The following is a 17,013-nucleotide window of genomic DNA, read 5'->3' as shown; positions in this document are numbered from 1 at the left end:
TGAATAAAGATAGCCTTGGATGCCATTCAGAGAGGATCTTGTTTCTTCAGTCCTTAGAAACAGAGGACATTGTAAGGAAGAATTGCTTTGCAGAAATTCTCCTTTTGCTTCATATGTGGTTAATATAAGAGACTTTATGCGGTTACATTGTAGAAGTATGAGATTCACTCCAACTACTGTATAACATGAAAGGTCAGCTGCCAATTTCCAATTTTCACAATAGCACGGAAAAGTGAAGGCGCAAAAAGTGAGAAATCTACTCAGAACAGAAACGGCTATCATAAAGCGTTCAAAGACTTAAGATCTGCATTTGAATAACAACACCTCTTTGCCCCCTCCGGAAGAAACATCCCAACCAAGAATTTGTCACTCTCCATTTGAACTTTTCCCTCGTCATTTCCACACTCCGTATGATGAATCATTCAAAACGCTGAGCTCAAAATGAGACCAGACAGTCGGAGGACGGAAACTTGCCTCATATTGAGCTTTCCGCAGCCAGCCCTAGTCCAATTTCAGTCCAACAATGCAGCACTTTGATCAGTCTATACGGCTGATTTAGGGTGTCACTACTAACTGTCTATCACTCCTACGCAGCCCCTCCAGGAGCAGTCGAGCCGAGCACACTGGGATTGGGACATGCCAGGAAATCGAGAGAGGGGTGATGCTAGATGCTGGCTGAAATCAAAGTATGTCAAGCCAAAAAATACTCTGGCACAATTGTCAGTCATGTACAGTAAGATAGGATGTTTGATCACGATGTAGCACTCAGTTTGTCTGCGTATCTCCTCAAAGTATCAAAGAATAAGTCTGAAGTTTGTTATTAACAATCCCATGAAAAAAAAACAACAAACAAACAAAAAAAAAAAATCATCCTAATTATACAACAACCAAGCAATCTTATTGAAAAGGGTTAGGGTGTTAGGGGTGCTGATAAAGAGAATAACAGCACTGGGACTTTTAACTACGTAATATTCCACTTTACAGGTGTCCTAAATTTAATTAGGTTAACTGTTAATTAGCCTACATTAACAGTCGCTGTAACAAACTTTGCACTGCAAAGATGGATGTCTTCTCACGAATAAAATTTGAGTTATATCATGAATGGTTATTAGAAGAGGACAGAGGGAAGGAAAGGAACCTGGATACTTCACTGCAAACCTACATGTCTCTTGTATTGGTTTGCCTTCTCATGCATGTAATTCAATATATATATGTGTGTGTGTGTGTGTGTGTGTGTTTATATACACACATAGCCATTTTTAAGGAAACTATAAATTCATGACCAATCTCTAAAGATAAAAGTATACAGTGCAATATTGCCATTTTATAGAGAAGCTGCCTACACACTGACAAAAAAAAGTAGAATATGCTCTTCAGATACAAAAAAAGTCAACATTTGAGGGCAAGGACCATCATCAGCATAACTTATGGACCATATAACTCTAGAGACACAGGCGTAGGGTAGTCTCTTGTAGCCAGACCTATCGCCACAGCTGTTTCAGTGCTATAAAAAGGTCTGGAAGCCCCCATTATGATTCTGGTATAAGGGGAAAAACTCACAATTGTCTTGAGCAGCACTAAGCCTAGTATGCTATGGGAAAAAATGGTTTTGTTGTTCCAGCAAGCGACCAAAAGTTTAATTTGTATTTGTAATATTAAAAATTTACATAATGGGGCGCCTAGTAGCTCAGTTGGTAGAGCGGATGCCCCATGTACAGAGGCTGCGTTCTTGCCACAGCCTCGGATCCTTGCCTCGGCTCTTTGCTGCATGTCATCTCCTCTCTCTCCCCCTTTCACACTTAAAGCTCTCTTATCAAATAAAGGCAAAAAACCCTAACACAAAAAATAAAGAATACATTTTTAAAAATGTATACAACAAAAAAACAATACAGGCGTTTGTGTATCAATAAAGTATTGCCACGCAAAATATCATGATACTGTGCTGTATCTTTTTTTTTTTCTCCCACCGCTCGCATATACTGTTGATTTGGGCTACACACACCTGACACTATCTTCTGGTATTACAGAGAAAAAGCCCTTTCACAATTGTTTGATGTTTTAAATGTAGAATATTGGCAGCCTAAAATAAATGTTAACATTAAATACTATTTTATGTCCTTCACTCCACATGAAAAAGTGTGTGTACTTTGACCAGCACTGCTTGTCAGCTCGTCATCAGTCTTTTTAATGCTGTATGGCTCAATCAAAAGACAATCCTCCTGCCTCTCACTGTCACATATTAGCTTTGTTGCTCTTGGCTCCCTGTGGCCATTATGTGAATGGGACCTGTGCCTGTTCTGTCACACTTTGATCATTGCCTTTATTAAGCATTCGCCAGATACATCTGTCAGATGTGCTTCTCGGCTATGCTTTCACACAATTTAGTACCTGCTGCAAATCACAATGTCAACTATCTACAGGGGTTGGACACAGTACCAGCAACACCTGCGCAATCTAATGCAATCTAGCACTGAAGCTCTGTAACAAACGCTTCAAATCTTTTTAAAAGACAATCCTCCACTTTTTACTTTCAGATTGTGTCAGAAGTGTGTGATCATTTAGAGGTCGTAGTTGCTACCCTGCTCTAAATCATCAACTTCTATTCTGACTTCACATAATGTTTTGCAAAATTTAGAAACATATCAGGACCATTTTTGATGAATTTTCTTATGGGTTTGCTATTCTTTACTTCATGATGCTTTCTTTCCTTTTTGCTCAAAGTCTCACCAACACAAAGAGAGATAGAAAGATGTCAAAGGAAAGTGAGATCCGAATGCTTCTGTCAGTAGAAATATAACTTCACTACCTTGGTGAGCTCTTTGGGAATTCTCAGCCCCGCTGAAGATGAAAACAGACACTTTCTATCATAGAGTATCTGCTCCCTTTGTTTTGAGGAATTTCAGCACTTAATTGTCTCATTACAGATGCTCTCTTCTGTTTTAAATTTGCTATTTGTTATATTCTCAAATGCAAAGTGAGTCAATCATTAGTTAAAGTGACGATTAGGAAATGTCAACTCCCACTTAACTGACAATCATTGATTCACACTTCTTGCTGGTGTAAAAGGAAATGACTAACTTTTTAACATAGGAAAGTAGTCATGAAGAAAAGTGTGAAGCTTTGGTTATACAACCGTTCATAATTACATTGTTAAATATACCAGTCTCATATAAACTGCTGTAAGAAATAATTTTAAAAAATGCTAATTAAACTCCATTTCACATACAAAACAACTTTCACTGATTTCCTCAGTATATAATTGTCTGTTTACCCGTTTTGCAGTACTTTTACTACATTACCATTGGCGCTAGGTCATTGCACATATTAAACTGAAGCTCTGAAGATACTGCATAATTGCTTATTGTTTATAAAGTATACCATAGGCTTGGGCTACATGTATTCTTTCATACCTTCATACCTTCCTGAAAGTTCACCAGAGTATATAGTATATTAAGGTATTTATTTAAAAAAAGAAAGAAAAGGTAAAAGCTGAGCAGCTGATGGTAGAAGTTATTATAGCATGTAAGACATTGTCTAGCCTACAATACTGCGTTTCCAAGATGTTAGCCTACTAAGTAAAGTCTAGCTGGGTTTAAATACTTATGGCCCCTAGAATAATAATTTGATGGGAAGGGCGCTCCATGACACTTGTTGCTGTGGCGGATACCGACACATCAGTGGGCTAAACAGAGACGACGTGTTAAATAAAATCATTTGGCTACTAAAATGCTTTTGTTTAGTTGGAAGAAGTCATCTCAGGATATAGTTATATGGGTATTGCAAAACTCATAATGGGGCAAAGGCATCTTTCTCAGCTCAGTTACTTGTTCCAGCAGTAGAGACTGACCTCCGGGGGCACGAGCTGTGTCTCTGTATCAGTTTAAGAGAGAGCAGAGCTTCTTTGTTTTTTGACTGTATCAAAAATCCAAACCTCAGATTTTAAAATAACCCGGTGTACCACAATACCTCGATACCACCTAAGCATAGTATATAACATAAAATTCTAAATAATTAAATGTTTGTCCTCCACATATCAGTGTTACATACAGTGCTGATGTTTCTTAGCTGTTTTTGTTTATTGTTTTGTTTATTTTTATATATCACAAATACGTCTCTCATTCTGTACATTAGTATATCATATAAGTACCTTTGCCATTGTTTTCACTACCTGGTTGTAGATGTTAAACTTCATTTGGTTGTGCTGGACAATAAAGTTGAATCTAAAAATCTGGAAAATTTATACCATTTAGTTGTAAACTAACTTTAGTGATGTTTTTAAAGGATGTATTATACCTGCCTGGGCTCCTGCCACCAGTATCTTTACAGTACACCACGGACCACAACAGAGATTTGTCTTGGATTTCATTGTTGCATCCTTCACAAGCAGTAAAAAGGTGTCTTTTGTGTGCTCTGTTCTCATCATACCAAACATAAAATAGAACTGTATCATTTTATCAGAGTTTAAGTTTTCCTTGGTGAAGAATAAAAATGTACAAATTGGAAAGCCATCAGAAAGCATATATGAATTTTTGGTACAATGTAAACTTGAGGGCGATTGAAGAAGGTTGTTTACTGTCCTTTTAGGCACACGTTTTTTTTTTGGGAGTGGATCTCAACAATACTGTGGAGATATTAGGAAAGTAAATTCACCATTTCCTACAGTAAGCATCAGATAAAGCCACAATAGGACTGCAGGACTGAGCACCACCTCACATTGAGAGCCTGGGTATTTAGTCATTAAAGTTCTTAAAATTAATACTGATGGAGAATTATAGTGATGGAGAATTGTAAATAAACTATAAGAAGTATATGGCTGCAGAGTGCCTCCATTCTCAGCTACTCAGAAATGTTGAACAGCTTGTCAGGTCACACTTGTCCTTGTTGACAATGATGATAAAGTCTGTTAAAACAGCACATTGGCAGCTACGCTTTTTCACACCAAGTTTCTACACTCACACATTGAAATCAACAGCATTAGCCCATCAGTTTCACACTTAGCTGTTTCATATTCCCAGTTTTATGGTGCTTGATTCAAACAAACAGCAGGCTTTTACAAACCTTCCTCAACAACTCCACCATCTTTGATGTGGTTCAAACATCACTTGGCTTCTCATCGCTGGAGAAAGCAACACTACTGTGGAGGAAGCTCCAGATTTCACATTCAAAGAAACTTCAATACGACAATATGCAGCAAGGGAACAAAAGGAGATATTCACTCAGCTGTTGTTGTTGTTGAGAATCCCTAAATAGCAGTGGCCTATACTTGACACTCACTTCATTTATTCATTCACGCTAAACGAGTTCAGTTAAATTCACTTTCAGAGTAAGGCAAATTGTTTGCATCAAAGAGCACATGGAGCAAACAGAACAATGCACCATATAAAACAATAGGCGAGAGCAATTCATCGCAAAACAAAACACAAAAACAACAGGCTGTGAAAAGAGACCCGCACAGCACACAAGAACAGCAGAGGCCTGGAGGCTATGACTCAACTCGATAAGTAAAACTTGCTATACGCAAAGGATAAACATACACTAGTGCACTTCAGACATGTGAGGAAAAGTTCACCCAGTCGAATGGCTGTATGATTAAACGGAAACAGAGTAGCACAGCGTGTGTTTGGTGTCTAGAAACTGACCTCAATCACTCCCTGCGAGCCAACACCGAGCTCAGCACAGAGAAGATTGGGGACTGACAATGATGAACGCCTCCACTGGGGAACCGGAGCCCATAGGTGGATACTCGTGGTGGTGGTGGGCTTTGTAAAATGCTGGATGAGCAGCAGCCATGCTGACGTTAGCAACAGTTTATGTAGGATGAGCTCTAGCTGCTGTACGGCCAATATCCCACTACTCACCTCAGACTAACTAACTATCTTGTGAACTGAGCTTTGATACTTTGAATCCACCAATCCCCCCATATATGACACCAGGCTTAGAGCAAAACAATCTCTTACACTTGCAACAATCTCTGTTATGAAGCAGCAGATCACCATGAGTTATGAAAAGGAGCCTAGGAAGCTGTTTAAAGCAGCAGCACTATAAACCATAGGATAGGCACTGTGCTGTTTATAATATGAAAACAATATAGCAAGCTGTCACATACCTGATGCCTTCGAGTTTAAATCCCCCTCTAATGCAAAGCTAATATGAAGTATGTATAGTAAATGTGACTGCCTATTATTTGTGCAACATTAGACATGTTGAGTTTCCCTTAAAGACACTATTACAGGAAAATGATTATGTGAAAGGCCTGTGCGCCCTTGTGTTTATATTTCCAAAGCCATTATACAGTGAATTATATTTCGTAAAGGTATTTAAAAATACTCTAACATCCTCTTCTTGAGACCCAATTTGCAGTGAGCCAATTGGCAACTCCACAAAAACACAACACCAACAACCTGGAGGGGAAAAATGCCGCAAAACCAATTCACTCTAATAATGAAATAAATCTGTGTTTCACCACTATGCAAACAGCATTATAACATCACAGCCAATGTGCAAAACACAAAGACAGAAAAGCCCAGCTATTACAAGAAAATTATTCACCACTTGTACTAATGGAAACACTGCACATAATAGCATGAGAGCAGCATTAGCCAACATGTCGCCAACTAATATCAAATATATGAAACCCGTTGGCCCTAAATAGCAGCAACAGTTGAAATACAGCTGATACATGGTTTGCAGCAAAAGCAGCCAATTCTTACCTTCGACAGGTGAAATGATGCTGTGAGGAAGACGTCTTAACGTGATAAAATCCTTTGACAAGCTGAGGTCTCGCGCTGCCAACAAGCGTGACAGGAAATAGCCTAATACTTTAGCCTTGAAATGCTAAAGTTAAACAGACAACGCTAAAATAACGAGTCGGGTTACAGACTTTTCTTTCACTTCGCGAAGAAAGACTTGGTTGACTTTTTGACAGTTGTCCTTATTAGCAACATAACCTACTTAACCGACCACGGAGTCGACTTTTTGAAGTTGTTGTGTACAGAGCAGCTGTTGGCAGCGGCAGACTGAGAGCACAGGTAACCAGCGCCTGCGTCAAATGTGACGTGTCACGTCACGTAAGTCTGGCAACCATCTGGAGCTAAGATGTTGGAGTCCCCCTAAAGGTAAAAGAAAAATGACTTTTTTCAGACTGTTAGTCCTAGTAACACTGCAATAAATTAACAAATTTGTACTTTTATTGCAGTGTTACTCTGACTTTATGGCCCCACTTGAGTGTAAAATATATATATATATACACACACACACACACACACACATATATATATACATACATATTCTAATATCCAAATATGGTTCAAACCTATGACTTTGCGGGGTTTTTTGTTGTTATTTTTTTGTACTGTAAACCAAAATAGTGCCAGTACCGGACCTGGCTAAAGCACAAAATCCATGGCTCAAAATAACTGACAAATGCACTATTTACTTCTGTTTGAGTAACATCTGGTGAAAATGCAGAACCCAGATGTTACAGGAAATTTTTTTGCCATTCTTAAGGAAGCTATGAATCTGTGACTTTTCTCTAAAGATCAAAAGAGTATACAGTGCAATATTGCCATTTTATAGAGAAGCTGCCTGCACACTGACAAAAGAGTCCTAGGAAATGTAAAATCACCAACCCTTACAGCTTTTAAAGGGTTTTTGTTGTTGTTGTTTTTGTTGTTGTTGTTTATTGCTTTATTTGAATCTATTCACTGCCATTGTGTCAGGTCAATGTCGCTGGTTCAGTAAAACATTCAAAATGGGCTTTTCCGCAGCAGATAAGGAATAGCACATGTGGGTCCAATAACATTAGAAATAACTGAATGCAGCTTTAGTTAATGTTATTTATTATACATGTGTTTTCCATTCAAGGACATTCAATGCTACATATTAAAGCCATTCGCCACAGGTGATCTAAAACCACAGCTGCCACAGGTGTTAAAATTGTTAATTGTGTCAAATCATATTGTCATTTTTCTTAATGGACATCTTCCCCAAATTAAATAAACACATTTTATTGTTATTTTTCATGTATTCGGTAACAACCAAATTATTTCATTTGGCAAATTCGATCCACAATTTTATACATCAAAACTTATACAGAATGCTATTTAAAAGGTATAAACGAGGCTGCAGATTGGAAGGACAATATTTTTTTAGCAATGTAGGAAACTTTATAGTCAAGCAATAGCCCATAACCAAAACCTGTTGCAAACAATAAAGACTGAATTGATTGTAAACCATTCAGAGACTCATAAATGTTTGATTGTTGGCAGGGACTGTGACTCGAAACATTGCTTTATTGGCTTAGCTTTAACGTTTATAAAAAGGAAGAAAATTGCCAAGAAGTTTATGTTCAGAATGGATCAGTTTGGGGTATTTCGATTTGATTGTCCCTGACAGCATCACACAAAAGGAAAAGAAATCATGCCTCACCATTAGCAATGGTCCAGTGTGTGTGTTTCTGTGTATATGTGTGGGATGCGATGTGATGTGAACCCCTGCTGCTGGGTAACCCCACTGTGTGAGATCTGACAGCTCCCACTGCTTTCTCTATGACAGGATAAAAGAGTGTCTATGTGTGTGTGACTCAGATAGTGAAAAGGAGGAGGAAATGGCCAGAAAGAAAGAGAGAAAGCATTGCTTATTCATACAGAAAATAAACAAAATCACTTGTGAATGTCTCTTTGAAGGCTTATCTGTGTGAGCATGAAAAACTAGACGTACAACATCCTTTTGAAACACACAACAAGCACCAGCAAGGCCTGATAGTATCTGCTGGGCTGACCATTATGAAGTAGAAGGAAATCTAAGATTTAAAAAGTCGTAAATGTAATTAAGCCCTCAGCGCCGTCTTCAGACAAAGAATGGCACCATAGGAACCTTCTAACTTCTTTCTCAAGGCATGAAAACATGAAGACATTAGGGGCTCCAAGCATCTCCTCAGCAAACTTTCAGCTAACATTTTTAACAACTGCAAAGTCTTGAAGAGTTGATAAGTAAAATAAATGCACAGTAAGACTTAAGTCTGCATTTCAAGATAACAGGTGTACATTTACTTTCCACTTTTAAGTAAACAGAATGCAACACATTAATGAATACACCCTTGAAAATCTATTAGGGATGCACTTTGCAGTTCTAGGTTCTCTTTGCTGTTTGGTTAAAAGCAGTCCAAACATTTAAAGAAAAAAACTGCCTGCAAACATACAATTTACCATGACATTTGCGAGGCAGTTCTTACTCTCAGAAAACTTTGATGTTTTTGTAGCGTTTCCAAGCCATTTGCCCATTCTGGCTGTAAAACTTCCATCAAAAAGCAGGTAGAGTGTACATGCAGTCCACTTATCAACACTAAATGGATTCCAGCAGTATATATTCACTCTTAAGTGTGCTTAAAGTATTAAATACTTATGCAGATTTCTGAGAGTATCCCCATCACAGCAGCCCGGGAGAACATGAAGGCACATTTTGTGAATGGAAAATAAATTAACTATTTCAAAGCCTAAAATTGCAGATAAAGATGGAGTATACATCTTTTTTTTTTTTTTTTTACTTAAGCAACTCACTTGTGTTAAATGCAGAGACTTGTGACTTTACTTGCACTCGAGTCCTTTGACCTGAATATGCTTGATACTTTCTCCCAAACCCAAAGATTAAAAAATGTTTTATTTTTAATGTATGCTACAAATTCATTTAATTTCCTGAATCAACTTACATTAAACACGGTTCATTCCCAGCTAGTTGACATTTAATTTCCCAGATGAGGATTTTGGTTTTGAACCAAACCCACAGCATCCAGTTGCAGGAGAGAACCATGAAGAACAAAAATGTCATGACTGAGCACCAGTTGGAAAAAATGATGCTCATATTGTCTTGTCAAAGGCAATAAAAGCCAAAAGAAATAATCTTTAAAAGAACAACAACAGCTAAGTAACTCTATAACAAACTTGTTTCAACAAATAAAATACATGCTTAAAAAGTATTTATGATATTTGTAAATACATTATGTGTATTATGACTTCTTTAGGAATAAAAACTAAAAGTTTAGCACTTGAGACTTGACTTTGGACTAAACATCACTGACTTGGGACTTGCATTCAGTGCAAAGACTTTACTTGGGATTTGCTAAACAATGACTCGGTATGACTCATATGGCAAACTTTTCTTAACATTTACCCATTTACACAAGATTCATCAGTGCAATGTATATTGTGGTGGATCTGTATTTGCTCCACACAAACATCTAATCAATACAAACACTGATTCTACATTTAGCCTTTCTCATTGAGGTGAGAGCAGGGTTCAGGAACAGATTTAGAAAGTCTTATCTTCACCAGAATGTGGAAATGTGCTTCACCCCTATCTGAAAAATGCATGAGGATTTTTCAAAGTAAAGAGTTCTCACCAAACCCCTTCAGGATAACTTTCGGCAGTGCCGATGTACTCTCAGAGGCAGCGAGACAGAAAACTGCAGGAATAGCAGTGATGCAGGCTGAGAAGGGTTATATTTTACTCTCTGGGGACAGCTGTAATTGCAGCTTACTACCTGACTGGCACACATCCAGAAATTGAATATTAAGAGAGCACCTACAAAGCGGTATGATCTCCCATTTAAGACCCTGTTTTTGTTTCTGTGCTTTACAAAACTCAGGTGCTTACGTTTTTGGATGAACTACTACTGAAAATGATTTTACTTTCTGCTGTATAAAACAAAATGAGCAAATTGAGGGGGGTTTACTTTAAGGATTCGACTTGATTTAACCAAGACAGAAAAGCTTAGCCCTTCTAAAGATCTTAAAATAAAAAAAAAAATAAATAAAAATAAAATGATGTATTTGCACATTCTAATGCCAGCAGAATAGGAGAGTTTTGCATACCCACGTTTTTGGATACACACCCATAAAGTGGACAATTGCTCATTCTTAATGTGCCATGCCGTGTCATATCTGCTTAAGTTAAAAGCTGTTTACTTTGAAGTGAGGCTCGCCTAGCACACAGAGCAACATTTTTGTGATGCATGACTGTTCTCCTTTGCAGCCTGTAGATGACTCATGCATCTGAGTGTCTATAAGGATATATAGCTGAGGGCAGTGTTTGTTTCTTGAAACACATCAAATGAAAAATCAGACAGACGTTTTCATCACTGTGTTACTCTAAATGCCCCTCCATCGCGTGTACACAGATGTGTTTTACTACGGAGATTTGTCAAAGTTTTATTCCAGGTGGAATATGTTGGTCGAGTAACCTAAACACTATATTCACCCGCCCACCCCCCACGGAGGTAGAGCATGTTGTTCACAAATCACAGTGTTGGTCATTTAATCCCCAGCTCTTCCACGTGTCCTTAAGCAAGACACTGAACCCCAAAATTGCTTCTGAAAGTTAAGCATCCTCTTATGGTAGCTCGTAGCCATGCATGTGTGAAAAGGTGAATGTGGCAAAACTAAAATCTCAGTTAATAAAGTACAAAATAACTTCAGACCATCTATCACAGTAAGTGAGCTTGTCATGACCTACTATTATACTTTAAAGAAGTTGTGTGTAAGATTTAGTGGCATCTAGTGGTGAGTTTGCAGATTGAAACTAACTAAATTTTACTTCTAACCCTTTGAAACCTGAAAAAAATGGCTTAATATTTTTCAAAAAAAATATCTGAAGAAAGGAATAGAGAATTTAAGAAGAAATTACTTGGCCAAACCCCCCCCCCCCCCCCCAAAAAAAACCAACAACAATAAACGGGAAAATAAATAAATAAATATAGATAGATGCAAGATTCTAGAACTCAATTTTATCCAACTTCCCCAGAGTGTAACTGGTATCAGCCACACACAGGTCTCTTCTAATACAGCTGAATCCGGTTTATCACACAGACATCTCCTACAGAGACAATCTACTACAGAGACAATCTACTACAGAGACACTCTTACAGACAACCAGTCTTCTACAGACAACAGTCTTCTATACGCACAACTACGGTCTGCCACAGACAGTGTTATGGATACACAAAACAACCTGAAAATATGGCTATATCCAATAGCCAGAGTAGCTTTAAGCTGCAGACTGAATACCAAAGAAAGGTGATCCAGATGGAGGAGCAGATCCACCAGAAGGACACCAAAATCCTGGATCTTACCAAGAAAAATGAGAGTCTCATTGAGATGCTCGTAGAGGCCAGAGACCAGCTGCTAAGCAAAAGATGTACACTCCTCGAGGTCGAGAGAGCGTGGCAGATGAAATACGACGCTCTGGAGGAGTTTGCAAAGAACCTGGCTGAAAAAACACCACAACTGGGCCTCAAAAATCAAACAGATGGAGGCACAAGTAGACAAGATGACGGATGAGAAGAAGCAACAGGAGGAGAAGTTCTCAAAGACCCTGGCTAAAAAACAACAGAGCTGGGAAACACTGCTGATGGAGAACCAGAAGAAGGTAAACTGGCTTTTGCTATCTATTATGCCTTATATGTACTTGTGATGCCGCTATCTTGACTATAACCACGAAAATAATGTATATCTTAACTTAACTCAACTCAACTCAACTCAACTCAACTCAACTCAACTCAACTCAACTCAACTCAACTCAACTTAACTTAACTTAACTTAACTTAAACTTAACTTAAATCAACTCAACTCAACTCAACTCAACTCAACTCAACTTAACTTAACTTAACTTAACTTAACTTACTTAACTTAACTTCACTCAACTTCACTTAACTTAACTAACCTTACCTTACCTTATCTGAACCAGGCGGAGGAGCAGATCCATCAGAGGGACGCTACAATTGTCGATCTCAGGAAGGACAATGAGGGTCTCTCTCAAGAGCTCTCAGAGACCAAGAACCAGCTCAGCAGCAAAGAAGCTGAACTCCTCCAGAGTGAGAGAGCCTGGACAGCAAAATATGCCACTCTGGAGGACAAGCTCAGAGATGACCTTTCTGAGAAAAAAACAGAGCTGGGAGTAAAAATTAAAACAGACTGAAGACAAGAGGAAGGAACTTGAAGACAAGTTCAGCAATGACTTGGCCATAAAAGAACAGAGCTGGAAGACAAAAATGACACAGATTGAGGACAAAAGGAAGGAACTGGAGGACAAGTTCAGAAAGAACCTGGCCATGAAAGAACAGAGCTGGGACACAAAAGTAAATCAGATGGAGGACGAGAAGGAGGAACTAGAGGAGCTCTGTTTGCAAATGAAGAAGAGAAGAGGCTTCTTTTTTTACAAGAAGACCAAGGACAGACAGACAGAGCTACAGACAATGAAAGACAAACTGCATGAGAAGGAAATGAAAAAAAAGAAAGAGAAAGAGGAAAAGGCAGAGATGAAAAAGAAAGAAAAGGAGGAGACGGAGAAAAACAAGAAGGGAATTTTTAGCTGGATGCACAAAAACAAGTGTGACAGTGACAGTCAGGTGGTCGAGGAGTCGGCTGGTTGTTCATCTTGGGTTGGACATCAGTAGCTCGCTTTCCTCCCCCCTTCACTTCTCTACTGTCTCTCCACCTCCCTCCCCCATCTACCTCACCCGCTCCCTCTTTCCACCCTCCTTCCATCAAAACCAACTCCTCCTACCACCATCCACCCTTCCTCCCCTCACCTCCATCACCCTCTACCCCTCCATGTCCATGTTCTCCCTGTGTCTGTGTGGGTTTTCCTCTGGTACTCAGGTTTCCTCCCACAATCCAAAAATATGCACAATAGGCTAATTGGAAACTCTAAATTGTCCCCAAATAATTTGATCAATCATATTTCTGTATGGGTTTTCTCCTGCCACTCAGGTTTTTCTCCCATAATCCAAAGATTTGAGAGCTAATTAAATAGACTAAATAATTAGATAACAAAATAAACAATCAAATTCAAAGTTTAACGTTTCTGCCTGCCTCTCTTATGGTGTGCGGATGTAATTGTATGATATTATGGTGATTATTAAATTGTAGTGGTGTCTGTTTAATTTACAGTTTTAACACTGAAGGTGATCAATTAAATTATCAATGTTACATGATAAAAAATGGAGCTGGTTCTGTAATAGACTGATTTTCTGCAGTAACCAAATGACTTTCATCACTGATGGGCTCATGATTATTTTTTTTATTAGCATTGTTTAATGGGAATTATACTATCTTTTGATTACACACAGTCGGTTGTAAACTGCTTACAGGTCCAGTGTGTAAGATTTAGAGGGATTTCACAAAGAAGATTGCAGATCACAGCCAGCTAAAACTTCTTCTATACTCAAAATTCCCTCAACATTTGCTTTTCAGGTTTTTATCATAAGCTGAATTATCCATCAAGGTCTTTCTTTCCCCAAACAAAACAGACCAGGTAATTAAAACTGGTAAAATCACTGAAAAAAGAAGTTTCAGATGACAAAATAGCGTTTTTTTTTCCGACACTGTTCGGCACATCGCAGACAGCCGGAATATCCACAGAGGTCTCTTTTCTCTCCAACAAGTAAAACCATTACATTAATCAATTTTGTGTATTTTTTTTTTTTAAAAGTGTTTTTCCTACACTTTTTCCAGGCTTCTATGGTGGCCAATGTGAACACACAATGTGAAAGAGAGCCCACCCTCTCTGACATAAACATCTCATTCTCAGGTAACGAAAACAGGTGATTATAAACTTATAAAGACGCCCTCAGAAATATTATATTCAATTTCTGCAAATGGATCCCCCTAAATCCTACATAATATAGTAGTAGTTAGTTAACTTTGGCTATTTTCAGTAAACATGGTAATGCTGAATTTTGTAAAGGGAAGTTAGATACATTTGTTTCAGAGGTGCATTTCATTACACTGAGAAGTATTTCTAATATTTTGGAAAGACTTCTATCAATGATAGTAGAGTAAGTGAAAGAAATACCTCCCGGTATAATGCAATACAATTCATTTTTTTCCCAAACTCCAGCCTCCAAAATGACTATAAAATAGAAATAGCCCAATTTAAAAAGATTTATAACATAATAAGATGCACATATCAGCTTCATGAAATCAGGATTTACAGCAGCGTTGTTGTGTTATTACACCGCTATTTTCAGCTAAGTCTACCTAATAAATTTGTGTATGAGTGGAAAACACTTACAAAGCTCCTGCGTTTACAATTAGCATGTGAGTGGCAAACAGGTCACAGCTCCCATCACAACCATTTTGACTGAACAACAAATAAGTGAAAAACACGAGACAGAATTAAAGCAATTTTTACTTCAGGAAAAATGTGACAGTTGTGATGTGAACAAAACAGAAGAGTAGTTCACTCAACGCTGATGAGAAATGAGAATAAATACAAAAAAGCTAATAACAGAAAAACTGTTCACAATTACCCTGTTGTCAGGGACAGTCAGGACAATTATCACCCACTTCAACTCTCCACCAATTTTACAATCCACTCTGTCACACTCCTAAACTGAAGCCAAGCTGTAAAACGTGCACTGAGAAATACATTCTTACAAGGGACTGTTCATTATTTGTGGGAGGGAGGGGATGTGATGCAAAAGGTAAAGGTTTTAAACACAGAGGAAGTATGTTTATTATTTTTGGCTTAAGGGAAGGGCATCTAACTTTAAATGGTTGTATTTTGTATTTATTTCACCACACATTTTTAGATGAACCTTCCCATCCTACCACTGGGTTTGGAAGGGATATTTCTTTTCTTTTTTTTTTTTTTTAGCAAAATTACACCATTTATCATAGACACAAACTGTTCCAAACAAAAATTATTGTTGAATTTTCACATTTTTCTATAGTCCCTGAACACATTATTTGCTTCTGACAGAAAAAAACCCCCAAAATTTGAGCTAAAAAACAGTAGAATGCAATCAAAATCACTCAATTCTACATGTAGCATTTGAAATTTTGCCTAAAAATAAACCATTTGCATTACCCAACCACCATGCACAAAAACATTTTCAACTTTTTTGTCTTCAACTTGTCACTTTTAATCATTCAAGGTTAGAGTTTTGAAATCTAAGAGCTAATTAATGGTGGAGGGAGGGTCATGCATTTTTCCAAGTTACTCAGGGAGGTTCAAGAAAAAGACAAAAAAAGCCATTCTCCTCCCTAAGAGCCACTGCAGAACAGTTTTTCCCCCAAAATTCACCCAGGCACATGGATGATGAAAAGAGTAAAAACAGAATTTAAAAAAACCCTCACTAAATATGCAGCATTGCCAAAGTGCCTTGCCTACAAACGGTGACTTTGCATACGTAGGCAGTCAGGCTCATAAATGTGTATCACAGAAAACACACATCAGTTAAGAGCATTCACACAGTCATGTAACAAGTCAACCCAGAGAAAGCGCCAGTCAACAAAATGTTCAGCAGTAGGCCATCAGTAAACTCCAGCATGTTGTCACCAGCTCCAGCAGGCACCGCAACCAGCGGCCCCTGACTGACAGCTCAACCCCCAAACTCAGTCCTGGTACTCGGTGTACTTTTTGGCCGACCCGTGCACCTTGCTGGCGGGGTATTTCAGTCGATTTAGAGCCATTTTTCGCAGCACCGCTTGGGGAAGGTCTACATGACACTTCTCGGCGAGCTCCACCAGGTAGATCATCACGTCGCTGAGCTCGTGCGCCAGCTGCTCCCGCTCCGACTCGGTCCAGTCCGGCAGGCCCTCCGCCACCTCCCCCCGCCACTGGAAGAGCTCCGACACCTCGCCCACCTCCCCGACCATCGCCAGGAGCAGGTTGCGGGGCTGGTGGAACTGATTCCAGTCCCGCTCGTCCGTGAACTCGGCCTGCATCCGCCTGATGTCCTCTAAGGTGGGCTCCGGGCTGAAGGTGAACCTCTCCGCCCCGGTTCCTCCGTTCTGCAGCTTGGACGAAGCCGCCTTGGCTGCTCCGTTTACCGCAGCGGAGAGTGATTTGCTGCCGTTTAAAGACACTGATGACTCGTCACCGTTTAATCCACGTGCGTTGTTTCCGTTTGTAGCCATCATCATGTATTAATTTTACACGTAGAGCCCTTAAAAAAAGTCCTTAAAGTCTGCCAACAGCCTGATATTCAAGCTCCATGTGAAGAAGTCCCGCCAG

At 38.9% G+C, this 17,013-nt stretch overlaps 1 protein-coding gene across 1 annotated transcript; it reads right to left on the bottom strand.

The window, feature by feature from the left end:
* Positions 1-15,165: 15,165 nt before the first annotated feature.
* On the bottom strand, positions 15,166-17,005 carry dctpp1 (dCTP pyrophosphatase 1). Its single transcript, XM_042485481.1, has one exon. The coding sequence runs from the start codon at positions 16,920-16,922 to the stop codon at positions 16,392-16,394; it is 531 nt and encodes a 176-aa protein (XP_042341415.1). The 5' UTR covers positions 16,923-17,005; the 3' UTR covers positions 15,166-16,391.
* Between the last annotated feature and the right edge of the window lie 8 nt (positions 17,006-17,013).

This window comes from Plectropomus leopardus, chromosome 4 (genome assembly GCF_008729295.1).
Source record: "Plectropomus leopardus isolate mb chromosome 4, YSFRI_Pleo_2.0, whole genome shotgun sequence".
In the NCBI taxonomy this organism is placed as follows: Eukaryota; Metazoa; Chordata; class Actinopteri; order Perciformes; family Serranidae; genus Plectropomus; species Plectropomus leopardus.
This window is presented reverse-complemented; position numbering and strand designations above follow the sequence as displayed.